This window comes from Peromyscus californicus, unplaced genomic scaffold (assembly GCF_007827085.1).
Source record: "Peromyscus californicus insignis strain IS unplaced genomic scaffold, ASM782708v3 Scaffold_23__1_contigs__length_62951481, whole genome shotgun sequence".
Taxonomy (NCBI): Eukaryota; Metazoa; Chordata; class Mammalia; order Rodentia; family Cricetidae; genus Peromyscus; species Peromyscus californicus.
Window position 1 is genome coordinate 45,150,161 of NW_026294534.1, and position 27,784 is coordinate 45,177,944.

The 27,784-nt window shown below is 35.9% G+C and overlaps 1 protein-coding gene across 10 annotated transcripts in view; it reads right to left on the bottom strand.

The window, feature by feature from the left end:
- Positions 1-27,784, bottom strand: part of Wdr17 (WD repeat domain 17) — an 87,159-nt gene that overhangs the window by 40,726 nt on the left and 18,649 nt on the right. For 6 of the 10 annotated variants that reach the window (XM_052752292.1, XM_052752294.1, XM_052752295.1 and 3 more), the window contains 9 exons: positions 22,046-22,174; positions 18,285-18,468; positions 15,784-16,014; positions 10,555-10,806; positions 8,575-8,697; positions 5,496-5,680; positions 4,510-4,678; positions 3,370-3,461; positions 557-639 (listed from right to left, as the gene is read on the bottom strand). In XM_052752292.1, coding sequence (XP_052608252.1) covers positions 557-639; positions 3,370-3,461; positions 4,510-4,678; positions 5,496-5,680; positions 8,575-8,697; positions 10,555-10,806; positions 15,784-16,014; positions 18,285-18,468; positions 22,046-22,174 — 1,448 coding nt within the window. The remainder of the gene's footprint in view (positions 1-556; positions 640-3,369; positions 3,462-4,509; positions 4,679-5,495; positions 5,681-8,574; positions 8,698-10,554; positions 10,807-15,783; positions 16,015-18,284; positions 18,469-22,045; positions 22,175-27,784) is intronic. The other 4 variants (XM_052752300.1, XM_052752298.1, XM_052752299.1 and 1 more) reach the window with 1 other exon arrangement.

A 27,784-nucleotide genomic window follows, 5' to 3' on the forward strand; every position in this document is an offset into this window, starting at 1 on the left:
GAAGCTCAGTGAAATTAGCTCCACAGGAGGGCCTTTTACCCCACTGTCATATTCCTGTTTTCAACAGCTTCCATCTTTTTATAAATAGTGGAATCTGTAAGTCTGGGAGTATTTTATATTACTTAGCGTCTCTTAAATTTTCTGGGAAATTGAGTTCCCATAAGGCAGTTCTTTCAGTTCAGTGTTTTCATTTAGAAGGCAAAGTCTGTGCCAGGCATGGTGACATGCACTTGTAATCCCAGACTTGGGAGGTGGAGGCAGGAGGATCAGGAGTTCAAGATCATCCTCAGCTACATAGGGAGTTGAAGGCCAGCCTTAAGAGGCCCTGTCTCAACAAAACAAACAAACCCTATATTTGGTTCATTTTGTATTTTGAAATGCTTTTGCATGTCATTGCTCTTTAATAATGATATATCACACCAATAGAGCATGAGCCTATGTGGGGATTTAAATAAAACTTACAATGATACATTGTACAAACAGAATGTACAACTGAGATGATCCAAGGCGTCCTTTCTATACAGATTCACTTCCTACCGCCAGCTATAGTGCTTACCAGAAACCATCCCCACTGCAGGTTGCTATTCGTTTAGAATCTTTGTGACTCCAGGCAATGTAGAATATTACATTCTTCCCATGCTTAAAAAAATATAAAACTGTTATCAGTAAACATTAATTATCCATTTACAAAATTTTACTTATTTCTAGGAATCATTTTTATTAGTAACTCCTTCTAGGTGATACTAGCATAGATATTAATGTCAGTGGCAGAAATCTGAATATGTATATGCTTATACGACAGACAAAATTTTTATTTGTATGTGTGTGTATGTTCATGTATGTGCATGTGTGAAAAACAGGGGTACACTTGTCATGGCATGCATGTGGAATTTAGAAGACAACCTTAACTATCAGTCCTTACCTTCCACATTTTTTAAAATGATTTCTTTTTGTTGTTCACAGCTGCATGTATCTGAGTAGCGGACCCTCACATCTCCAGGAATTATCCCATACTGTTTTCCACAAACTGCCTTGTACAAACACAGGGACTCCAGCACATACGCTGCTACTGCGTTTTAGGTATGTGTTTTAGGTAGGTTCTGAAGATTCAGACTCAACTTCCCCACTTTTGTGTCCAGCAGTTAACCCACTTAGACTTCTCCCCAGTGCTAGGTTCAAAGTGGGTCCCCAAACAGTAGTGCTGCTGACAGTGTCCTGAATGACAGTTTAGACTCAGCTCAGCCTGGACTCTGACTGGGTAAATAGGACTGCTACTTAAAGTCAGCGTTCTTCAGCAATCTTGTAAAGTGGGTTTCTGTCTGTCAGGAGAAGCCATTACTTCCCTTAGCAGCCTCTGCAGCCAACTACCTCCTGTGATGGGAGCTCACAGGCTGTTCCGTCCCACCCCTACTACTCTGACTCCAAGGCTGTTCCTGCTTACAGGCTCCCTCCTCCCCACAACCTGTCTTTTAAAAACTGGCAAGGCTCTCCTTGCTTTTTTTTTTTTTTTTGGTGATACTCGTCTTTGTCTTCTGGAAGACAGCCTGACAGTTTGAATTCCCCAATAAACCTTTCTTTCTACTCATGGAGGGGTCAAGTTCAGTGGTTTCACCAGACCCTCACTTAACACTCAGAACCTGAATACAAATTTTAAGAATATATAAAGGAGTGGCCATGCTTAAAAGTAGATTTAGTAGTGATAAATTATGCTTAGTTTTGTTGGACACAAGGTTAAAAGTTGAAGTTGGATTCTTTGGCCATCCATAGGACTTACAAGTACTTGTCTGTGTGTCCCTGTGAAGTCCAGTTGTTGATATTCACCTTATTGCATTCAAACACAGACAACCACAACCAATGTATAATGTCAGCAAGTTTTTTCACTCATTTTGCTCTTGTTTCAAAGGTTTATTTTAAGAGGTCATTTAAACAGATCTGTTAGAAAACACCCTTTAGGAAAGCTATCTGGTCTATTGACTTTAAGAAAGATATAAAGCCTACTTAAACAGGTAAGTTTAACACAAGACCTTCAGGAAGCTTAGAGGAAGGCTATAGAAAGGTCCTGGTTACATTGTGACCTATAGTTTTGTCTTACTGGCCTATAATCCTCTCGAGTGTACCCCAGGAAACATCCTATGATTTCATTAAAAAAAAATCCTGAGATCTCTTTGAACAATGTCACTTCAAAAGTCATCAAAATCATCCACATGGTTATTGTTAAGACATGTAGACATGATATTCTCTTACGAAGAACCCTCACCCATGTTATGGGTGCATATCATACTTTGCATATATATATCTATATAGATATATAGATATATATAGATATATCTTTCTCCCTAAATGACCTCACTTAAATCTATATTGAAATCATACACACATGCACACAGAGCAATTTCCATCTGCTTCAACCTGACTGACAGCAGATTATCTGTGCAGAGACACCTCATCATGGAGCTTTGTTTCTCAGTCCTACTAAGAAGATAGTTATAGGGCTTGTCATGCAATAACAGAAATTGAAAGACGATCAAAGCAATGGCAGAATCTAACTTCATCATGTTATATGGGAAGAAATAGGTTCATGACAATAAAATGAGTCTATAGCCAGAGATATTGCTAAAAGAACTGGGTATTGTAGTGAAGCTATTTCTTTGGTCCAGCCATTGCCATCATAAGCCATTGTTACGTTGTCCTACCTTGGCTCATATGTCTGGAAACAAAATAAGCACAATTCAGTGATTGTTCAGGTCTACACTAATGTTAATGAGGCTGTTAATACTCCCTCCTAGAAGACAGGACTAAGTCACTACTCACTCCTGCCTTAGATGCATCTGTCTTAGAGGTTACTGGAGTATACACAAGAGGGAAGATGGACTATAGAAGGGTCTTTGGTGTCATTTCTACAAGGTGGAGCACATTAGAGGAAGGAGCTTCCCAGTGATGTTCCATTTTTTAATAATACTTGCTTTTTACATAACCACAATAAACCCAAAGGTTCACAAAGCTGGACTTGAATGGAATTCTGTTTTGGATGTTGGAGTAGAAAATTCTTTGTGATTTTATAGAAAATGTCATAACACTAGGTAATACTTTAGGATTTCTGAGTTTAGTCTTCTACCCATTATTTATTATTTGCTTAGATTTTGTGAAAAGCATAACTTAAAATTCTTTGGAATCTATGATGCAATTTGAGATGAGTTTTTCTAAATTCAGTTGTAATTATCAAATTCATCCTGGATTATCAGTAGTTCCTTGCAGTGTCTTCTAACTGGGAAAGCATATATACCATTGTATTGCTACACATTGAGACAAAACATTTACATAATATGCAGTAAGACATAATGTGACTTGACAACAATAAATTAATCTTACCTCATTGAATCTCTGTATCATTTTGCCCTTTTGAACATCCCAAATAAAAGCACCATTTTGGGAAGTGGCACCAGCAATGCAATCTGAATCACCTTAGAACACAATTGGTTGGAGATTACACATTTAGTATTTTCTACAAATGTGATTCTCTTTAAAAATGTAATTTTTGAAAAGGGAAGACTTGAAGTTTATTTAAGAATTGTAGTTGATACTTATTTTTTTTTATTTGTGTGGGAAGGGGCATGTGCATGCTTTTGGAACTTAGAGGAAGATCTGTAGGAATTGGTTCTCCCAGTCTGCAATCCAGGTACCAGGGGATTAAACTCAGGTCACTGGGGTTGGCAATAATCTCTTGTTACCCACAGAGCCATTGCACTGGACACATAGTTGATATATTTATAATGGAAATTTTCAAAATATAATTATATAACTGTTATCAATGCATTAACTATGAAAGAGAACAAAGCAATGGATATATTAGCTATATAACTTCAATAGTTACATGATCAATTTATTTAGTCTATAGCTCCTACTAAATTTTTTAGAGCAAATCTCTGATAACATTTGAGATCAATAAATATCTCAGCATAGAAGTTGAAAAGACAGGGATGGTTCTGTTATCAAACCAAATAGTATAGACACAATCCCCCAGGTTATCAGTAACTCCTAAGTATTATATGAATGCATAATGTGTTACTACTCATATTTCCTGGCTATTTAGTAATATTTTAATGATTATGAAAATATTTTGGGAAGCTGATCAAAAAAATTTTTCGGTTGAAAACACAAATAATACTTCTTTTTAAAAAATGAAAAATACACAAAAATTTTCAGGAAAAATTTCATCATGCAAAATCCATTAATCTTTAAAGGCATAGCTCTACAAATACAGCCAAAATTAGATAATATTCAAATCATCTAGATTTACTGTAGGTTTTCTATGTGGCTGTTATCTTAATAGCCCAGGAATCAAAGTTCTTTTGCAGGTGAGCTATGCTCTAAAAAGCCTTATATCTCACAGAAGCTGAACTGACAAAAATGTTGCTATTAATTTGTCTCTACAGCCATTTGGAACAAGATTAAACCTGGATGAAGAAGATAAATTTGAATAAGATTTAGGAAAGTCACTTGAAGTCTTACCTGGAGCCCATGAAAGAGCAAAAATGACCCCCTCATTACCAGGAGAAGTATACACTGCTGTTAAGGTGTTTACATCCCAGACTTTTATAGTGCCATCAAATGAAGCTGTTGCTAAGAGATTTGGATCATCAGGTTTGAATTTGCAGTCAAATATAGTTTCCACGTGGCCCTAGAATTCATTATTTTTTTTTAAAATCATATTATGGAGGAACTCCTTATTAATAAAGCATAATACATAAAATTTATACATGTATAGTGATGACAACAGACATAAGGTGATAACTTTCATTACTTGTACTTAAATTTTTTTCTGCTGCTGTGCTTTCAAATTTCAGCTTCGGAAACCTGAAAACTCACATTGAAAAATAAAATATTTCTTGTTTTCTTTATGCCAAAAGGAAAGGATTTGTGAGAGAGGAAAACATTATAGAATTTTCCTTAACTTTAAAGCCTTGTTTGGAAGGTTTTGATGCCTAGTGAGGCAGCAACCATATGCAGACCTTCCAAATGCTAAGTGATGCCAGATCAACCTGTTAGTATTATTCAGAAGTGGTAGAAATTTTAGGAGGTACAGCCTCATGAACAGATGGAGGTCTTGGGGGCCCTGTTCTAACAGGGTGTGTCTCTGCATTTCTCCCACTCTTATTTCTGCTTCCTGGCTTCCAAGAGAGGAGCACACTCCAGTCATTTTTCTTCCAATAATATATTGCTGTCTGCTCTTTGCTTCTTTCTCTTCTGTGGAGCTAAGGATTAAACTGGGTCTCAAATAATAAGGAAAACCATGTACCAATCAGCCACAGCCACAGCTTTTTGTTGTTGTTACCCTGTATTATTATCTAAAATGTTTCAACAGCAAAAACAGCAGGCAGTATATTATTATCTACAAAATAATGTTTAGCAATACTAATATGCAGGTATATATGAGTATCACAAATTTATACAAAATAAGCATTGCACTTAATAGAAGCAATAACCGGAGGACGTACCAATTCCCTAAGAAAATCCCACTTCTTGGCTCCCATATCATAAAGCCCAACTCCACCATCCAAGAAACAGCACACAACATGACCAGGAGGAAGAGAAAATGCTTGATTCTGTGTCAAATTTGGGGGTGGAACTGCTTCACTTGTTGAGGAGGTATAATGATTTTTGTTTGGAGACTGAGCTGAAACTAAAATATGAAGGGAAAATAGCAATCACTTTTCCTAGAATAAAATCACAGGACTTATACTTCAACTTTCTGTTTTATTCTAAATTCATAATCTATATCAGTGAGCCCAATTTCTATTTCCTCAGAATCACCAAAAATGTGGAAATAGGAGTATCAATCTTGATTATAATGAAGTTTATACAAGCACAGATAAACCAGTATGGCTGAAAATTAGTCAGGAACCTCAGCCTTTTACAAAAGTGTAGCTTGTTATCTCCATAAATTAAAATATGACATTATTAATTTTAAAAACAGTCTCCTTACAAAATACTGCCATAGGAGGCCAGAAGACGGCTCAGCAGTTAAGTGAGCTTGCTGTACAGTCATGAGTACGAAGGTTAGAGTTCAAGTACCTATGTAACAAATGAGTTACATACATGAGTGTCCCACAAATATCTGAAGCTCCATCTCCAGGGGATCCAATGCCCTTTTCTACCTCCACACACAAAAGCAGGCATACACACATGTGCACATATACTCCACAATTACATGGAGAGACACACAGGCACATAAAATAAATGAGCAGTCCAACAACTTCATACCCAACCACCCACATAGGTGATGTTTTTCTGTCAATGTAAAAAACTTTAGGAATGAATTTTCAAGTCAGTGGGAATTGCTTCTATTACTTAACACCAATGTAAATTATTAGTACAAACCTATTAATTACACATTGAAATATGCATAAATACTTTGTAGTATTTTATATTCTGTTTAAAATATAAGGAAGTCTTGTTGCATTCATTATAGATATGGCTTTTTTCTTTGAGCCTGAGAATGACAGGAAGTCCAAACCAGAATAGATAATAAAAGAGGCATTTGAGAATAATCAGTTTAGTTCAATGACATATATTATGATTAAAAGTTCATATGATCCATAACCATTTTAATTATTTGACATCATGAGTGGTCTTGACAAACTGTATGCATCAATCTGCTTGGAATTCTTGTTGTTTAGAATTAAATGTCTTTATTTTTTAAACTGCATTTCATAGTGGTTCTTAGTTCATGGTACTGTATTTAATGCAAACTAGGAAAAATAAGCCTGGAAGTCTACCTAACAACAGAGTATTTGAAAGATACTACTCAAAAACGACAATATTAGTATGTGCTTCTTTAGATTTTCTGGCTTTTAATAGACATGGACACTTTTGTCATCAGGAAAATATGAAAGAAAATGATTATGAGGTCTAAATCTTTCCAAGATATGAAAATTCATAATGACAAAACAAAGTAATGCATACAGAAAAAGAACATAGAAGCAACGTACAATATTCTAGCTAGTCTCTCAATCAGCATCCACCAATCCTGATTCCTCTAAACCCAGGTTCAAATCCTTGAAAAGCTGGGACTCTACAGATTGATTTAAGTTTACAAAAGTGATTGAGGTTCAAATTAGTCACTTCTAACTATTTATCAATGCCCTCTGAATTAGAAAAAAACATTAATTTTAATAGCCATTGTTAGTTATTTATATTTGTATGAGGAAAAATAGGCTTGAGTAAGGAGGAAATGACTATCCAAGATCAATGTACGTGCACGCACATGTGCGTGTCTGTGTCTGAGTGTATACTACATGTGTGCAGGTGCCTGTGGAGGCCAGACGAAGGTGTCAGATGTCCTGGAGCTGGAGTTACATGTAGTATGAGCTGCTTGATGTGAGTGCTAGGAACTAAACTCAAGCCCTCTGAGAGAATAGAAAGCTCTCTTTTAACCACTGAGCCCCAATCATAAATTATTCTTTTAATCAAAAGCCCCATCATTGGCTATACAATACCCAGTGGTGATCCACAGAAACATATACATGCAGCCAACACTGAAGGAACTCAGCAGATTGTATTTATGTTGGTTCTTTTATGCATATCAGTAACAGCAATGGTTAAAGGAGTCTGTGAATTTGGGGGGATCAGACATTAGAGGGGTAGGATAAATTATTTAATTATATTTTAATTGGAGAAAAAAGTTCCTTAGTCCATAGTTTCTGCAGTCACCGTATGGACACACTACCCCCTATGCAGAATGATTATGATAGACCTCACAGAAAGCTAATTCTATTCTTGCTTACTTCAATAAAAAGTCTAACTAAAAACTTATTCAAAGTTCCAGATTGTTTATTTAGAACATGCATTTGACTATTTATCTTGCATTAGAAAATCAGCAAATAATCAGAAAATAATGTGCAAAAACAAAAGAGCAGAGATGACTCAAAGTTCTATAAATTCAGTGACAACTCATAGCCAACATGAAACCCAGATTTCTAAGTCTTGTAATTTGAACACTGAGATTACTTTAACATTTTTTTTGCTATAAACTTTGTAGCTTGTAAATGAGGTATACTTAAGTCATAAATTATACCTGCTGTGCCACTTTTATTTAATCCCATCATTCTTAATAATTCTCATCAATATCAATGTTTCACCTCCCTCACAGCAATAATTTAAGATTATCTGAATGTTATCATTCAGTAGCATTTTGCAAATGTTGGTTGGCTCTAAATAGTATTATATTAGGAATACTAATTATTCTGTGGGTTTATGGTTCCTTCAGCATGCATAATATCAAGGCTAATTCTTTTTTTTTTTTTTTTCGAGACAGGGTTTCTCTGTGTAACTTTGGTGCCTGTCCTGGATCTCACTCTGTAGACCAGATTGGTCTTGAACTAACAGAGATCCGCCTGGCTCTGCCTCCCAGTGCTAGGATTAAAGGCGTGTGCCACTACTGCCCGGCTCAAGGCTAATTCTTTAAAATGCTTTTTAGCAGTACAAAATATATAATATATTTATATTGTGGTACCACTTTCTGTGCAGAAATATGATACTGTGTAGTATTAACAAAACTTTTATATTTTTACTTACATTTTTTCTTTGGAGGAGAATTAACTATATGTAAGCAGTGAAATCCCGTTTTCTTTAATTTAAAATTATCGATAGGTGTTGTTCTTGAAACATTCCAAATGCGTAAAACACCCACTTGAGAATCTAGTCAGATCATCAGAAATGCAAATGTCAACACATTTGTTTGACACTAAAATACCCAGTCATAGAAATAGCAACAAAGACTTCCAGAGGCAATCACTGATATCGTTTAAATATTATGATGCAATCAAAGAAATGGCTGATATCCTGCTCCAGTTTTAAATTTGGGGCATCTTTATTTTTTATTCCATTACACTCTGTCACTGCATTAGAAACTGCCTTCCCTAAAAGCTGTCCACCATGAACAATCTCCTTGGACAACACTCATTCTAGGAAATGGTCAGGCAAAGAAAGTTATCCAAGTCCAACACTAAGCAATCTCTTTATATTCAAATGTCTATCAACTACTCATTATCTGCTTTCAGACAAATAAATCAAACATACTTGAAAATCAATTAAAAAATTGCTCTCTCTTCCAAATCTCTCCTCAATAGCTTGCGTTTTAGAATAGTCTGTCAGTGCCTCAAACAATCACACATAATATTACCTTATTACCCAGTAATTTTACCAGTGTTTTTAAGTTAACATAATTGTAAGTTCACATAACAGTTCTACATTGATGCTCATAATAAGTGTTAGTCATAATCAGCTAAAGCGTGAATAGTATAAATAGCAACCAATGACAACATCTATAATAGGATAGTATTTATGACAGGAAGGAGTGACAAAACTGGTTTATGCTACAACACAGATGAATCTTGAAAATACTGTGCTAAGCGAAAGAAGCGAATACAAAAGACCACATTTGGAATGATTGCCTAAAATGCCCCAGATAGGCAAACTCGGAGACAGGAAGTAGATTATCTGTTTATATGCATGTGTGCTTTTCAGGGTGTGGACAGGAACAGTGATACTTGGTTATTAGTGGATACAGCTTTTGTTGGGAAAAAATAAATACTCTGGATTGAGATAATGGTCATATAACCTTGAGAATAGACTAGAAACCACTGAACTGTGGTTAAAACAGGTGAATTTTGTGGCATATGAAGTTTATCTTACTAGTAATAAATATATTTATTTTTTTCTTATCTATTATTCATAAAATCCCATAAACTTATTTAACGTTTACTAAGATATATAAACTAGGAATCCATCTATTTTTATTTAAATTAAAACTGCAGAAGTAAAACAAGTACAGAATCCCATAAACTATTGAGGTGAAAAATAATATTATTTTATGCCAAGTACCTGTATATAAATGTACATGGAATAAATGTAACTCTCATGGAATAAATGTAACTCTCATGGAATGGCTGACTGTCATCTCTCTGTTCTCTCTCTCCCTCCCTCCCTCCTTCTCCGCACTTCTTTCTCTTTCTCTGAGCCTTAGTAAACAGTAAAAGTTGGGTATTATTTGCTATTACTACTCCTAAACTTTTCCATCTTCTCAGATTTCATGAGGTACCTTGACAGCTTCTCTCAGATAGGAACTATATACTACTTTCATTTCTAAATTTGATTGAAGATACTTAACTATCTTAGCATATCTGGTGATGATCTGTTAAAATTAGCGAGGTTAATCAGGCTCCTATCAGGAAATTTGATTATTTTCCAATCATTGCCTTCGATGTCCTCTATCCACACCTGGAATCCAATTGTTTGCTGTTTGTGCACATATAAACACAGGTACATGTGCATATATATAATATATCACAGTGTGTTTCTACATGCAGGAAATATGATGCCTTAATTTCACTTTAATCATGTCAGTGACGTACTATAAATTAGACACTTACTATATTAAATATTTGTGATGTTAATTAACGAGTTTTATGAAATCAACTAACAAAACACAATTGATCTAATTCAGGTCATGAACATTCATGGACTTGAAGCTTTCGGGGAAACGGATACATTTACCTCCGGTTATAAACATGCCTGGAGCACTGGGAACCCAGGCTAAGCACTGCACAGACACTGCTGCACTGGGAAAAGTAAACGTTGTGATGCAATACAGTGATTCAGAATCCAGCAGGCGAATCCCATAATGCAAATTAGCCACCAGAAGATAGTCAGTGGATAGGGGGTCCCACTCCAGGGCTGTCACTGGATCCTCTTCATCTGTCCCTTCAAGAGACTCAGGTCTCAGAACATGCTTCTGATGTTTACTACCTATTTCATAAAAAGGAACTTGTTTCAGAGAGCATCAAAGATCAGTGTTTAATTCATGGTGTCTACTGTATGTCACCAGTCTGTGAGACGCCCGAGAGCATGATCTGACTTTCCCATATGGAAGGCCTGGCTGACATGTGCATGGGAGAACTGTTAGCCCCGATAATGCCAGTCAGTGTTAACTGCTTTATTTGGATACTCTCAAGTGCTTGAAATACTCCTCATATTTATTACTGAAAATCTAGAAGAAAAAGATTTGCTTGTCTCATAAGAAAAAAAAAAGTTTTACTTTCTCATGAGGACAGGGACAGGGAAGTAATAGTGGAATAGAGAATATTAGTAAAATGTTTTTCATAAGTAAAAACAGTAACTTCAGAGTTGGTTGCCTAGGTCCACACTCAGGTTTTACACTAACTAGCTTTGCTCTCCTAAACAAGCCACAGTCTTTGATGCCTAAGCGTCTCTGGTTTTATAATGGAGGACTCAAGAGTTGTTCACAGAGATTTTGACAACATTACATGAGTAGTTCATTAAAGAGCTTATCACAGTAAGGATGTGTCATAAATAGCATTAGCAGTATTTACAGTAATTCTTTTCTCATTCTTCATCATCAGTTGTCATAATTCAAACCAGAGCATTAAAACAAGAAATCCAGAATAAATAAGTGAAATTAAATATACAAAGAATTATCAGAAATCATCTTTACTTTTGTAAATTGAATATACAGCTGGCAGTGGGGAAAAGATGTGTCGCTGAGGAACCACATGAGAACAACTCTGGAGTCCCCATATTCCCAAAAGATAGCCAAGGGGGCAATTAAACATAGACAATGTAAACAGGAAAGAAATATTTTGTAGTCTGAAGAATTATAAATTTCAGAGGATGTGCTTGTTTAAAAGTACATGATTATGGAGTGCAGGAAGACAGCTCAGTGCTTGCCTTGAAAGTATAAGGATCTGCATCCAATCCCCAGAGCCAGATAAAAATGATGGGCATGAACGTACATGGTTATAGTCCTAGCATTCTGGAATTGGAGACAAGCAGATTTCTGGAGCTTGCTGATCAGCCCTTCTAGCTCTGTAGCCTTAAGTTTCTCCGGTCCCACCCGGCCTGAGGTCTCATGTCTCTCTACCCGCCTCAACCTCCCCACCCTACCCCCACCTCCCCATCCCCCCACCCATCTGCAGCTGCTTATAAAATAATCACTTGGAGGCTTAATATTAATTGCAAATTATATGGCTTAGGGCTGAGGCTTCTTACTAGCTAGCTCTTATAACTTAACTCAACCTATAACTACTTATCTATGTATCACCACATATTCTGTGGCTTTACCTGTGTCCCATTACATGTTACTCCTGGGATGGTGGTTTGGCATCTCCCTTTACTCTCCTGTCTCCTCTCACTATCTCTCTTGGATTTCACACCTGGCTCCATCCTACCCTGTCATAGGCCAATGCAGCTTTATTTATTAGCCAGTGGGAGCAACACATATTCACAGCCTACAGAAAGACATCCCACAGCATAGCTCTATGGGCAAGCTCCATGCCAATGTGACAGACTGTCTCAAAAGTTAAGGAGATGGCATTATTGAGGAATGATGCCTAAAACTCTTCTCTGGCCTCCACACAGACACATGTGCACATGCACCTGCACACAAATGTGCATCTGCAAATGTCACATACACACACACACACACACACACACACACACACACACACTCCCCCACACAGGAACACACACATCAAAAAACAAAAGCAAAAACAAAAAACTATACAATCACTCTTGTTTCAGTCTCATAATTATATGTTCTTTTCAACAAATCAAAACATGAAAGTAAAAACAAGTTAATATCCCTTAGCTACATCAACTATTTACTTACAAAGTGAATTTAATATCTTATTATTTCAGCTTTGATTAAGCTCACAAAACCATGTTTTTTTAAAATACACTGCTTATCTTAAATAGGTAGTATTTTATTCAGAATTTTAGTTATATAATCACAGAAAATAGATGTGCGATTTTATTCATTTAGCTTTATCTACTTTGTATATTAAAATAAAAATAGGTTTAATGCTGGAGAGATGGCCTTAGGCAGTAAAGTGTTTGCTATGTGAGCATAGGACCAGAGTTTGGATCCCTAGCACCTGGAGTTAAAGTTGGGCAGGGCAGGATTAGACTGGCTAATAGTGACCACATAGTTCAGTGAGAGACTCTGTCTCCAAAATAAGGTGGTGGGGTAATTAAGATGCCTGATTTTGTCCTTTATCCTTCATGTACAGATGTGGACTTGAAAATAGCACACACACACACACACACACACACACACACACACACACACACACTCCCACACTCCCACACACATACAGACATATGAACACACTGCCCACATACCCGCACAAAGAAAAAATTACATTTTATTTATCCAAATAAGTACTTCTTAACTGCCTGTTTGGTGTGATAGAAAGTGATGTGCATAATAGTCATAAAATTGAAAGAGTTATTTAAAAAAAGGAGTTATTAGCCAAAGACTATTTCTTAAGATTGTGGGTATTTGTTTGTGCCAGTTAATTTTGTGTTCTTTCAAAAGTATCTTAGTATGTAAAAAAATTCAAACCATGAAAACAAAATGGAAGAGTTTGAACTATGAATGCTGTCAGGTGTGTCCAAGCTTCATGCCTTTCAAAAAGACATTGCCATTTACAAAATTCATGGGCTTGGGTTGGATATGCCTGAATCATATTGTTTTAAACCCCCGTAGTTAAATGATAATGGACTACATTCATCACTTCTTTTCTGGGATCCTTGTGTTTTTATTGTAAGGAATAGAAAAAAAAATGAATCCATAAAGTTTTGTGGCCAGTTATCAGAAGAATATAGCTGATATTTTTATTGATATGTGCTACTGATGTGCTGTGGGATGTCTTTCTGTATGCTGTGAATATGTGTTGCTCTGATTGGTTGATAAATAAAGCTGTGTGGCCTATGGCAGGGCAGGTTATAGCTAGACAGGATACTGGAGAGAAAGACAGGGAGAAGAAAAGAGAGGGGAGAGAGACACCAGCACTGCCAGGAGAAGCAAGATGTGAAAGTAAGCCACAGCCACATGGCAACTTCTAGATGAATAGAAATGGGTCAAGTTATAAGAGCTAGCTAGCAAGAAGCCTGCCATAGGCTGTACAATTGGTAATTAATATTAACACTCTGAATGATTATTTTTTTAAAGATTTTATTTTATTTTTATGTTTATTGGCATATTGTCTGCAAGTACATTTGCACATCAGAAGAGGGTTTAGGATCCCATGGGACTACAGTTATAGATAGTTGTGAACCGCCATGTGGTTGCTGGGAATTGAACTCAGGACCTCTGGAAGAGCAGCCAGTGCTCTTAAGCACTGAGCCATCACTCCAGCCCCTGAATGATTATTTTATAAGCGGCTGTGGGACCTTGGAGCTGGGAGAGACCAGAGAAACCTTCTGGCTACGCTGATGTTATGTTTTATTTATAAAATCGAGTTTCTTGGCCTATCAGACAAGAAGAAAATCTTGTGATAGAAGTTTAGCAGCTTCTACATTAAAAACTGTAGTCAGGGAAAGTTGGGGTTGAAAAATTGAAGGTGATATAGCATACAACTATTAAATTTTTGATTTTGAGATCAGATGGTTAAAGAAAAGAGTGAAGAAATCATGTAAGTTTACACAATTCACTGTGGCCATAAGGGGAAAACTATAAAAGCAACAAATAAAATGTATACTCACAAAGAAAATTTTCCCCAATCAATTTTAATTCTTTATTAATGTCAGAAAAGTTAAACAAGGTATTTTTAATTATTTCATTCTTGAAAGAGCAATAACAAAATAATAAAATTATGTTTTATTATTGCCTAAATTTTCAAGTGAATATAAACCTGACAATAATTCGTAACAGGCCTAGTCAGTCCAGTTAAGTAACTAGGCGTTCAAAGCTTCACTGTCCCTTTCTCTGTAAGGGGTGATATCTTTGATAAAGAACGGTGGTATCGCAGTATCTCTATCAAAATGTAAATCATCCATGGATGGTATTGGAAAACTGTTATACCTCCCAGCTGAAAATTCTTGTTCATTTGACTTATTTTCTGTAAATGTGCAGATATAAAAGACTGATTTGAAAATTCCAAACAAAGACAAACGATGGACTGGAGTTGATTAAAAGAAAGTTCCGCACAGAACATAGAAGGGGAATTTCATGCCTTTCAGTAAAATTGGCTTCAAATGAACATTAGGACTGAGCACATCTGGATAATCCCAACATGCTTTGCAATTGGGCTTTCAGCACTGCTCTAATCTGGAGTCTGGAGAGCCCCACCCCCACCCCCCATGGGCTCGTGTGTGGAAGGTTCGGTTCACAGCTTGTCCTGCTGGTGACAGGGAGTGGGAGGTCGTAGATGGCACCTTGAAAAATCAGGTTCTGGCTGTGAGGTGATGGCGCACACCTTTAATCCCAGCACTCGGGAGGCAGAGCCAGGCAGATCTCTGTGAGTTCGAGGCCAACCTGGTCTACAGAGCGAGATTCAGGACAGGCACCAAAACTACACATAGAAACCCTGTCTCGGGAAAAAAAAAAAAAAATTCTGGTTCTGGCTCAAAAATAAAAGAAAAATATTTTTTAAAAGCATTTTGTACTGGAGCTTTTAGATCACTAGGAATATGCCTTTGAAGAGAATAATGGGATTAACTTCCCTTCCTCTTCTCTTTTTCACACTCAACACATGATTAATAAGATTTTCCTGTCGTATGTTGTTAGTGGTAGTATGCTCACACAGGCTCAACACAATGAGGATAATGGATCAGAGACTGGAACCTCTCACATTATGACCCAAACAAAGCCAATATAAGCCTTTCCTTTTTTTCAAGTTGTTTATTCTCAGACTAATACATGCATGTGAATAAGAAAAAACTTGCTAAGAAAAACAGATGAGATCAAGATAATTAAATACTTACCAGGCTGAAAAATTGATATGCTTCCATCGATATGACCAAATGCGACTTTTCCCTTCTTTTGGGTGTGCCATCTAAATATACAGATATCGGACACAAAACTATGAGCTTCTTTGTGTACGGACACTCCACTGTCTGGTCCCGAGATGGTCCAAATGAGCAGAGGACCTTTCTGGGAAACGAAGGCCACAGCATCATCTGTGTTCCAGCACCAGCCAAGACAGGCAGGTGTCCCTGGAAGAAATTAAATGCAAACACACACAACAGAAAGATGTGCATAAGATTCGTACAACTGTTGTTTGCATTGTGCACTTATAAAAATTGAAATATAAGAATTATTTCAGTATTTTAAAAACAATTATCTTCTTAATTGGGAACTGTACTTACAAGATAATCTTTAAAACTATGGGGAATATACTTAGAGAATACCAACTCATTTAATCCAGTGTATTTTATATATGAAATATGTAGGGTTACTCAATATGTTACTGTGTAGAGCTGCTGACAACTTTAACATTTAATAATTGGGTGAATCTAACACTCATTTTCTACTAGATAGACTAATTTACTAGGGAAGAAAAGAAAATAGAAATGAAAAACATCCAGGTCCAATACTGTATGTGGAAGTTAAAATATTGTAAAAAATAACAATTGTTAAACATTTCTAGATAAAGTATTAAAGCTTTCAAATTGGGAAAGTATTTGGAAATAAAATAACCTGGAGGAGTTATCAATAAGTCTTTGACAATTTTCACAGCAAAAATTAAAATTAAATTAAAATGTATCCACACTATTACTACAATCATTTAAGTTTTCTACAAATGTCAGTGAAGAAGTATATATCCAGAGACATGGGGAACTATGGCTAATGAACTAAAGCAGTCTCCCCCGACAAATATGTTTGATTCACATAAGGTTCTATTATGACTCCTTGACAAAGACAGATGATAATAATAATAATAATGATAATGACAATAGACAAAGACAGATAATAATAATAATAGTATTTCCAAAGTTCATTGAAATTGTTATTTTCAAACATAGGCTAATACAGATTCTGTGTTGTTGTTCTCATAAAGTTATGACTTTATGAGAACAATGCATCACAAACCTTTAATTTTTTTACCATAAAATATAAAATTAATTGCAAGCAGTTTTCTGTGTTCTATAAGATCATTTACAAAAATATAAAGTATTGAGTATATGTATTGTTATTATTGTAAACAATACTAGAATAGGACTTTTGATTAACAGTGATCATCAGAAAATATGGAGATATATGAAAACTCCTGACTAAGGCCACAAATGGCTGTTTTTATGTCACAATGGACTTTTTTTCCTCAGTGATACACCAAAAGGGCAAAGAAAAACTGTCAACTATATTAATAGATGTTCATTATATGGCTGGCTTTATAAATATCTTTCTCAGAGGTTGGAGCAAACTCTACTCACTACCTAATTACTGGTTATTCAAAGTGATAAAAAACAGCTTACATGAATTTAGAAGGAAAATCCACTATTAGCAGTTCAAATCCCTATAATTTGGAATTATATATTCCAAAATATATATATTCAAAAATACCTTAAAACCACATTTGAATAACAAAATCAATTCCTTTCACTGAACTTTTAAAACATTTTTAATGGTATAAATTGAAAAGGCAATATACTAAAAGTGTTAAATATGGCTAAAAATTTAAAAAGGCTGTATTGCTACAGAAAACATAGGGATAAATGTGTATGAATTGCCAATTTTGCAAGTACATGTTAGAATATAATAAAGAAAATTTGAACAAAATTAAACTAGTGCAATTGTTGTGTCTCAGTTTTCTATCTCAAAATTATACTTTTAAAAGAAACTGAATATTGACATTCTATTTAGAAATACCTTACACATTATAAATAATCATCAAATTATCATTGGTACTGAAAAATAAAGTGAACTATGATATTGAACATAAAATGGTTATTTAATTATATCATCAATATAGGTAAAATTAAAGCCCAATGTTGAGTAAAATAGGATTGTGATTATCCAATTCCCAAAGACCTGCTTTTTAAAATAAGTTTTCATCTCTACCAAAGCACAAATAAGGTCACAAAACATGCTCAGCAGCACATCATGTAGATGCACATTATCTGCATATTATCATCCATATGTGCCAAAGATTGGAATACCCCAATGAACAGGCAAGGCCTGCTACTTACCTAATTAATTTTTTCTAGTTTTGTTTGAATATTTATTCTGGAAATTTTCATACTAAATTTTAACATTGATTTAATTATTTGTAATTGGCTACATTCTTAGTTAATAACATCCTCTTTGGAGATTTATTTTTGGGAAATTCTATTTCAGTTTTATACCCATGCACCTGCCACAGCATGAAATGCATTTCTTAGACATTTTACTACTAGAAATTTTGAATACTGTTTTAAAATCTGAACTAATTAAACAAATTGAAATAGAGATAGTTTACTTGATATAATAAACTTTATAAGTATACCTTTGATGTTGTCGAGTTTAGCAATGACTTTTTGCTCTGCAACATTCCAAATGATCACTAAGTTATCAGTACTGCCACTTGCAAACAGGTCAGGGTTATGTGGACACCAAGAGATTGCCGTGATTGTCTTTTTATGTTCCGACATAATTGCATGAAGTTTGAATTCATTATAACGGTGATCCAACTAAAATGAAGCACGTGAAGCTGTTCAATTCTCCTTTTTAAATAGTACATTTCCAATTAGAAATCATACTATACAAAACAGAAACTATGCACAGAAATACTGGTTTGCATAATAATAAATATGAATTCAATTCATGCCTTGGTTTTCATTCAACTGAATTCAGTAAGCTCAAAGAAAGCATTTGAAAAAAAAACTAAGGAAGCAAAGATTTTATATTAGAAGTAGTAAAATGTTTACATTTTAAACATGTATATTTTATAATTTTATTACATTTTTATCAATATATTTTATGAAATATAAAAACCCCTTTGATTTAGAATCTTTCAAAACATTTCAGATGTTTGAATAAAAAAAATAGGTTAAATAAATTAACTGTTCTTTAACAAAAAAACATGAATAGGCTTTTTTTTTTTTTTTTTTTTTGGTTTTTCGAGACAGGGTTTCTCTGTGTAGCTTTGCACCTTTCCTGGAACTCGCTTTGGAGACCAGGCTGGCCTCAAACTCACAGAGATCCGCCTGGCTCTGCCTCCCAAGTGCTGGGATTAAAGGCGTGCGCCACCACCGCCCGGCTATGAATAGGCTTTTAAGTTTATTTTAAAGTCAGTTTATTTAAAAAGAAAACACTTATCTGTTTATAACAACTTTTAAGAAGTTTTCAGTGATGCTCAAAAGCAATTCTCCAAAATATTAAAGGTGTTTCTTTTCTTAAAATGCATTTCCCACAGGGCAGCTGTGGCACACGCCTTTAACTCCAGATCTCTGTGAGTTTAAGGCCAGCCTGGTCTACAGAGCGAGATCCAAGACAGGCACCAAAACTACACAGAGAAACCCTGTTTCAAAAAACCAAAACCAAAACCAAAAACCCAAACAACAACAACAACAACAACAAAATGCATTTCCTGACCATCTCAGGCATGTGTTAATGCATTCTGGCTATTGTTTCACACTACACTCTCTTACTTACCCCCCAACCTATCAACTCAACTCCACCTCCTCCCTGAGGTCCCTTTTCTAGATGCATGGTTTTGAGTGTGTGTGTGTGTGTGTGTGTGTGTGTGTGTGTGTGTGTGTGTGTGTGTGTGTGTATCCTATTTAGTTTAACCAAGACTATCTGTAGGAGCCAACCTATCAACTCAACTCCACCTCCTCCCTAAGATCCCTTTTCTAGATGCATGGTTTTGAGTGTGAGTGTGTGTGTGTGTGTGTGTGACCTATTTAGCTTAACCAGGACTATCTGCAGGAGCTCTGGGTTAGGATAATGCGCTGGAACCTGGTGGGGTCAGGCTCCACATGGGAAAGCAATGACTGGCCCTTTCTCTGAATGTGTCTGTTGGGTCCCAAAGAAACTCCTGACAAATGGCTAACTCCGTGGCGCCTATTAGCATACCAAAGTGTCTGTTTGTCCTCTAGCAGTACCTGTTACAGAGTCCAGGCTCCACTGGGCACTTCTCACCTTGCCCTCTACCCTAAACTTCAGCAGCCCAGGAGCCTCACTCCCTTCCCCCAGCTTCTTTCCTATATAATTGCCATTTGGGCCACAGCTCTCTTGGCCTCTAGGTTCTCTCTCTCTCTCTCTTTCTCTCTCGGAAATGGTTCAGCTATTCATTTTTAAACTATTAATGGTGTAATAGACCCAATACATCATTTTTTTTTTGTGTTTGTATGTATAAGTGCTTCCATTAATTATTACTGCTGGAATTAATTTTTCATTGTTTTATCACTTTAATTTATTATGTCTTGTACCTTCATTAAGGTACTACTTGCTAGCATAGCGTATAGTTTCCTACATGATCAAGCTTCTGTCTCCTTGTTCCCTTGGCTTCTAATGCTTTCCTCACTGATTTTCTCATTATTATTCATTCACCATCCCAGAATATGAGTTCAAAAACCACTCCTCAGAAACATGTTTTCAGAACAAGCTCCTTAAATTCACAATGCCACCCCACCCCACCCCACTCCCCACCCTGGCAAAAAAACAAACAAACAAAAGAAAACAAAACAAAAAACCTAGCCTGTAAGACTGTCCTGTTGTATGCTTCCTAGTCCGTGTCCCACTTCCTGAACTGCTTTTTATTAGGTAGGACTCCCCTCAGGCTCATATGCTTAGGAAGAGCACAAGGTCTATACAGAGGATCCGCCTCATTTGCTCAGAGTTGTGTTTCTAATGTCAGGATTCAGAAAACACTGGAATAACACTATGCTACTGCTTAGCACTTCAAGAACTTTTCCTTTTTGCCTTACTAATAAAGCTACAGTGAATATCTTGGTATATAAAATTTTGAGCAATGACCTAGTCATTTCTTAAGACTTCTTATCCATAAGTTTTTCTCTTTCCTTAATTATAGCTTTTCTTGGACAATTTTGATAACATGAATGTTTACATGTGGCGAACACTGTAAGCGATAACAATTTTAAGTTGTCCTGTTTGCATAATTGTTTATTTTGTGTAGCTATTACATTTTTAAATTTAAAAATTGGTAACAAGGTAAACTATCTGTAGCAACATGATGAATGTCCCCAATGAGTCCAACAAACAAATGTACTCTATATAGAGGTTCAGCAGAAATATTTATATACAAAGATATATGAATAAGCAATGTTGTACACCAGTAATCCTCACTTTACTAGCACAGTGTAGAATGTTAATTTATTAAAAATTCCTATTTTAAGAGGGACTGGAGAGATGGCTCAGCGGTTAAGAACACTGGTTGCTCTTCCAGAGGACATGGGTTCAATTCCCAGCACCCACATGGCAGCTCACAACTGTCTGTAACTCTTGTTCCAGGGGATCTGGTACCCTCACACATGTGGGCAAAACACCAATGTACATAAAATACAAGTAAATAGATTATTTTTAAAAAGAGTATTATGAGACCTCTTATATTGATAGGGGTCATAAACTGCTATTTGAATAATTTAGCCTAACATATTTTCTTCATTGTAATTGAACAGTTATACCAAATTCTAATGCCAGGTAGAAAAAAATATCATTTAATAACATAGAAAAATATGATAACAAAGTATTACTGAATCTAGAATGTGATAGATTATTTCACTTTAGCTATATAGTTAGTGTGCACTGGTACCAGGAACTATTTAATAAACAGTCTCTGAAAAGAATTTTATTATTTTTTAAATTTATGTGTGTGTGTGTGTGTGTGTGTGTGTGTGTGTGTGTGTGTGTGTGTGTGTGTCTGTGTGTCTGAGTGTGAGCACATGAACATAGTGCCCAAGGAGGCCAGACAAGGGCATCAGATCTCCTGAATCAAGAGTTACAGCCAGTTGTTAGCTGTCTGATATGGGCTCTGGAGAACAAACTCGGGTCCTCTGGCAGAGCAGTAAGTGTTCTTAACCAGTGACTCATTCCTTTAGATGATATTTACAACCATAAGCCTAAGTAAGATTAACGTTATTGTTCAGTGTTATAATTTACCCTGCTAACATACATATTCAAAGGGGAAATACAATTATCAATTAAATTATAATTTCTCATTCTACATAGAGCTAATGTAAACATGAATTAAATAGTAATCGTAAGCACTAGAATCATCAATTGAAGTAATCCATGCTGTTAGACCTGGTATATATAGATGGCCAGAGTTGCGCAGTAAGCAAACCGGTCTCCGTTGGCAGCACACACATCTTTGTTCCATGGCTGACAGCCAGCAGCCAGCAGCCCCACTTGTCTGACCTGGGACATGGTTGCCTTAAAAGCAAATTTGAACAAATGTCAATCATTCTCATGACCTGATACTGTGAACCATTTGATCAACTTCATAATTTTATCTTCCCCAATACTTGCCTTTAGGCACTGAAAGTATCTTTACCGGTAGTATTAATCTCAACTTAATCTTTTCAGACAAAAATAGTTGAAAATACCAAATAGACTTCAAAGCAGGCAATTTGCATTACAAAAGGAGAAGACCATAAAATGATGACTGGCATAAGACATGGACCTCGGCAGGAAGCCTGTCGGGGCTAATGGAGAGTAGAGGGCAAGTCAAAGTTCCTTTACATTACAAACAGAAACACCCAGATTTTTCTGTGACATATACCAACTTTCAAATATTGGCAATTCATTCAAGGTAGCAAATTGAAATTTGAAATACTATGTGTGAATGTTGGGACAACTGTGACCTAATGTTTTTACACTGGTCATTATCCTTGGGAGGGGAGACCATTTGAAGTGCATAAGGCAGATACTCGATCTGAGATAACAACATCCGAAGTTGTTAGGAGGGGACAAAAGAAAACTAGAAACTATATTTGGATATTACTGCTTATGTGACAGGGGAGTAGGGGTTTAAATAAACAACTATTTTTGTTTTTTTTTTTCTGTTGCTGTCATAAAGTAACCCAAGAAAAGCAACTTAAGTAAAGAAGAGATTATTTTAGCTTACAGTTCCAGGGTCCACGGTTGCTTGGGAGTTACAGAGGCAGGAGCTTAGGGAGCTTGTCACATCACATTCATAACCACGGGCAGAGAACAATGAACATAAGCATGCCACTGTTCAACTTGATTCTCTCCACGTATAGAGTCTAGGTACCACCCATAATTTTTTTGTTTGTTTTGTTTTAAGCATTTTATTTTTTTTAATTTTATAATTAATTTAATTTTGCATATCAGCCACAGAATTAAGATGGGTCTTCCCACATCAACTGACTTAATCAAGGACACCCCACCACCACCATAGGCATGCCCCAAGGCCCATCTCCCAGTTGATTTTAGAACCTGTCAAGTGGGCAGTTAACACTAACCACCTACACAACCTTCTACAATGGAAAACTGCAACACAGCAAAAGGTACCCAGGACAGAAAGCAAGAGTTTGAAGACCTGCTCTACTCCAGGTATGATTGTGAATTGGAATCCAGCAAGAACCTCACATGGCGGCTTCTTGCAGCTACATTTTGATATGCTGATAATGTCCTCTGATGCACAAAACTTATTTTTTTGAAATCCTCTTTGCTCACCTTTTTCTTTGGATGCCTGTTTCTTGTGTAATTCACAAGAGGGCAAGGGCCTACTCAGTATTGAGAACTTTCCCCTATGATTTTATTCGAAGACTTTTAATTTTTCTATGTATGATTCCCTTGTAATTCCACATAAATGTTATGATTTTTTTTAATTTCTGCAAAAGCATCATTTAGACTTAGAGAATACACTGAATTTAAACCCTACACTGTCATCTTAACCACATGAGCTGTGTTTCTATTTATGTCTTTAATTTCTTTTAACGTGGTTTTGTTATTTTACTAGAAAAGTATTTTACATCTGTGGTTAAGTTGGTATTGATTATTGTATAATTCTGAAGCTATGGTAATTGGAAATGTTGTCCAGATCTTGAACTTGCAGCAATTTTCATGCCTCAGCTTCTGTGTGTGTGTTGGGGGGGGGGGGGGGTAATCAGAGTTAGCCACTACACCTGCTTGTCGGGAAGGTTTGGATTATTGAGCCGACCTCCTTATTAATTATGGGACTACTTATAATTTGTGTTTCTTCATGGTGTAGTGCTGACTGGTTTTCTATTTCTATGAAATTTTCAGCTCATCTAGTTAATCCAATTTGTTTGGGTGCACTTACCTTTGGTACTGTTTATGATAATTTTAATTTTTGTAGAATATCCTGGCACTTATGATGTTAGTAATCTGTGCCTGCTCTCTTGTATTCTTACTCCATCTGGTTACAGTTGTCAATTATGTTCATCTTTTCAAGGAATAATTTTTATTTCATTGATTTATCTCTATTGCCTTTCTAGTCTCCATTTCATTTAGCATTACTATGCCATTTATAGTATAATTTGATTAAATATAGTTTACTCATTTTCTCATTCCATTAAGATATATAATTAGATTGTGATTTAAGATCTTCCTTGTTGGTTAATATCCAGTGCTAAATATCCCATTTTGGTGCAACAGTCATTGAATCCAATGTCTGGGTATATTGTGTCTTTATCTTCTTGGTTAAGTACTTCTTATATAATATGGTAATTTCTGATTTTCATGTATTGCTTTTATAAGAGAGTTTTTGCCCTTATACACAGATTAGAAAATTTTACTGTTTCCTTTCTGTTACAAATTCTAATTGTATTTCAGTCCAATTGTATGATAGTCGTTTTTTTTAAGGTCTATTGAGATCTTATTTGTTGTCTAGTATATCAATCCTGGAAAATGTCTTCATTCAGAAGAATGTATATGTAGTTGCTAAGTGAGCGGTTCTGTATGCATGTTATTGATCTAATTAGATATTGATATTCACAGTACTCCATTTCTTTGACTTTGTTTTGGTTGACACAATATGCCTGTTTAATACTGAAAGAGTATTTAACTATTCTTGGTGAATTCACTGTGTGTCCCTTCCATTCAGGCTTTGCTTCACATGTTATCATGGCCTCTTGGAAAGGGTATAATGTTTATCATGCATTGGATTTTTATTCACAATGTTCTTCTTTGTCTCTTCTAAGTTCTTTGGGGTCACTGACAGTAGTGTCCATATCAATATAGTTAAGATACTTTACTGTGTGAATGAAAATCACTTTTTTTCACATCTATGAAATTTTGTCTTCAAATTTAGGTGAATCAACTGTTGACACCATGCAAGCATTTCCAATCCACTGTTAGTCTCTATCTTTTGCTTAGAGAATATTATATTTAAAGTACAAGTATCTTCCTGTAGCCATAGTTCTTGCAAGCATGGATAAAATATATCTGTCAAAAGTGGTCCACGACAAAACATGTACAGATGTTCTTTCTTGTTCATTTGAATAGTCTCTTAAGTCAACATCAGAGTTGTGACAATATTACTTGTAGATTAGGAGTTTAAACTCATATTCTTAAAATTTGAAGAACCTGGATAGTAGAATTATAAACCATTGTTTATAACATTAGCTTTTATAGTTACCCATGTGTCTGTTTTATTGAAATCATCATTATATCATATATTGTGATGTTAATGTTTTAGTGTCCTTTTTTCTTAGCCAGGAAGACTCCCTTGAATATGCTTCAGAAAAGTTAGATAGTAATGAATTCTTTCATACAGAATCACTTTTAAAAGATAGTTTGCAGAATCACTTAGTTTGGCCAGATGAGAAAGTTTGGTCGACAAACATCTTTCTTGCAGCAATTTCTTGTCCTGATTGTTCTGGTCTCCAATACATAAGAATCTCGATGGTCATCTTAGAGAGAGCATAGTGTATGTGACACTGTGCTGCTCTCTTACTGGTTTCAAGATTCTGTGTCTTGTCTTTCCTCATAAAATGTGGGATTATACTGACTTAATTTGAACTACTAGAATTCATGTTAATTGAATTTGGCTGAAATTCTTGAAGGTTCATGGGAGTCGCTCATCAAACCTGGGATTGTACTTGCTATTATGTCCTCTGTTCTCTTGGAACATGAGAGCATGTTGGTCTGCTGGCGCTATCTCTTGGGTCCTTCAGTTTTAGTTACTTCTTTCAGTATTTTCCTTTTTGTCCCGACAATAATTTCCATTGCCCTGCCTTCATATCTGCAGGTATATTTTCTCCTATCTTCCAAAATGTCTTATAAATTGTTATAATAAAACTTTAATTTAGGTATTGGACATTTCAGCACTAAGACTCCTTTTCTGATTATTTTATATTTTGATGGTCTCCATATATTATTTTCTTGATTGTCCCCATGCCTTCCTTCAGTTCTTTGGACACCTTTAAAATAGTTATTGTAAGGTCCATGTCATATATATATATTACATTACAGTTTGGGGGATTGAACACAGGACCTCATGCATACTAGACAAGTACTCTACCACTAAATGACATCTATCCCCAACCTTTCTCTTTACGTTTTATTTTTAGACAAGGTCTCACTAAGTTGCCCAGACTAGCCTTTAACTGCAAGCTGTGAGCCATCTGCCCCAGCCTCCCAAGTAGGTGGGATTACAGGCTTATAACCCCTCTTGATAGGACTTGATACTTTGGGTTTAAAAACTTGACATTTGACTTGAGTGATGTAATAGGTCTGGAAATTAGATTCTCTTTTTTTTTTTTTTTTTTTTTTTTGGTTTTTCGAGACAGGGTTTCTCTGTGCAGCTTTGTGCCTTTCCTGGAACTCGCTTTGGAGACCAGGCTGGCCTCGAACTCACAGAGATCCGCCTGGCTCTGCCTCCCGAGTGCTGGGATTAAAGGCGTGCGCCACCACCGCCCGGCTTAGATTCTCTCTTATCCAGTATTTTCTGCTTTGTTATTGTTTTCATTTATTGTTTTGTTTTCTTATCTGCCAAGGATCAGCTTCAGATGGAAACTACTGGGCTTCAGAGTTGATTAAGCATGTACCATGACCTGGATGTATATATAGCAGCTTTCTAATTTTCTCTGCATGTGACATTTCCGAACCTTTAAAGAATGGCTCCAAACAATGTTAACACAAAACTTAGGAGGTTTATAAGGAAAGGGCATCAACTCTTTAATTGTTCTTCAGCTCACCACAGATAGGAAAACAGGGGCTTCCAAATGTAGGGGACAGATGCCACATGCTGGTTGCCTCCCATGGTCCCTCTGCCTGGAAGCAGCAGTTACTGTTCAGAATCAGTCCTAACACTGGAGGGACAGGGTAGATTTTTATCCACCCTGGCTCATCAAATCTGCTTTTGAAAGATATGCACAGCTCCCTACACTGGGGTATTTGAAACAGGAGGCAGGTAATTGCTACCATGCTAAGCATTGAACCTCATCGGAATTCATTGAAATATAACATTCAAGCATTCTCTCTGGAAGTTGCAAGCCTTTATAGACTTCAATTTTCCAAAATAGTGATACCGTAACAGATTATGCTACTATAACTGGCCAGGTAGGGAGACAGATTCCTAATGCTTTTTATAATTCGATGGTTTACAGATTTTTAGCATAAAATAATATTCCTTTATTTGAATGTAGTATGGTTTATTTACCCACTCATCTACTGAAAGAAGCATTGGTTGTTATATATTAATACTATTTTTTATTTTCCAAAATTATGTAATATTGGAATGTAATACAAAAAATTATGTATATTGTTGGTATAAAATTCAATACATCGTCCATCTTAAATAGGTTTTAAAAATTTATGATGCAAGAAATTACATTCCTTTATCTATTTTTATTTACTTATATTTTGGTTTTCCTGAGACACAGTCTTGTTATATTGTCCAGGGTGCCATCTAACTCCACTAAGTAATAGAGGATGCTCTAAAATTACAGCAATTCTCCTGCCTTTATCTCAAGAATACCAGGATTACAGGTGTACACACCATTCCCACTCTTAATTCCCTTTAAAATTTGGGACTGAGTAATCTTTTAAGCC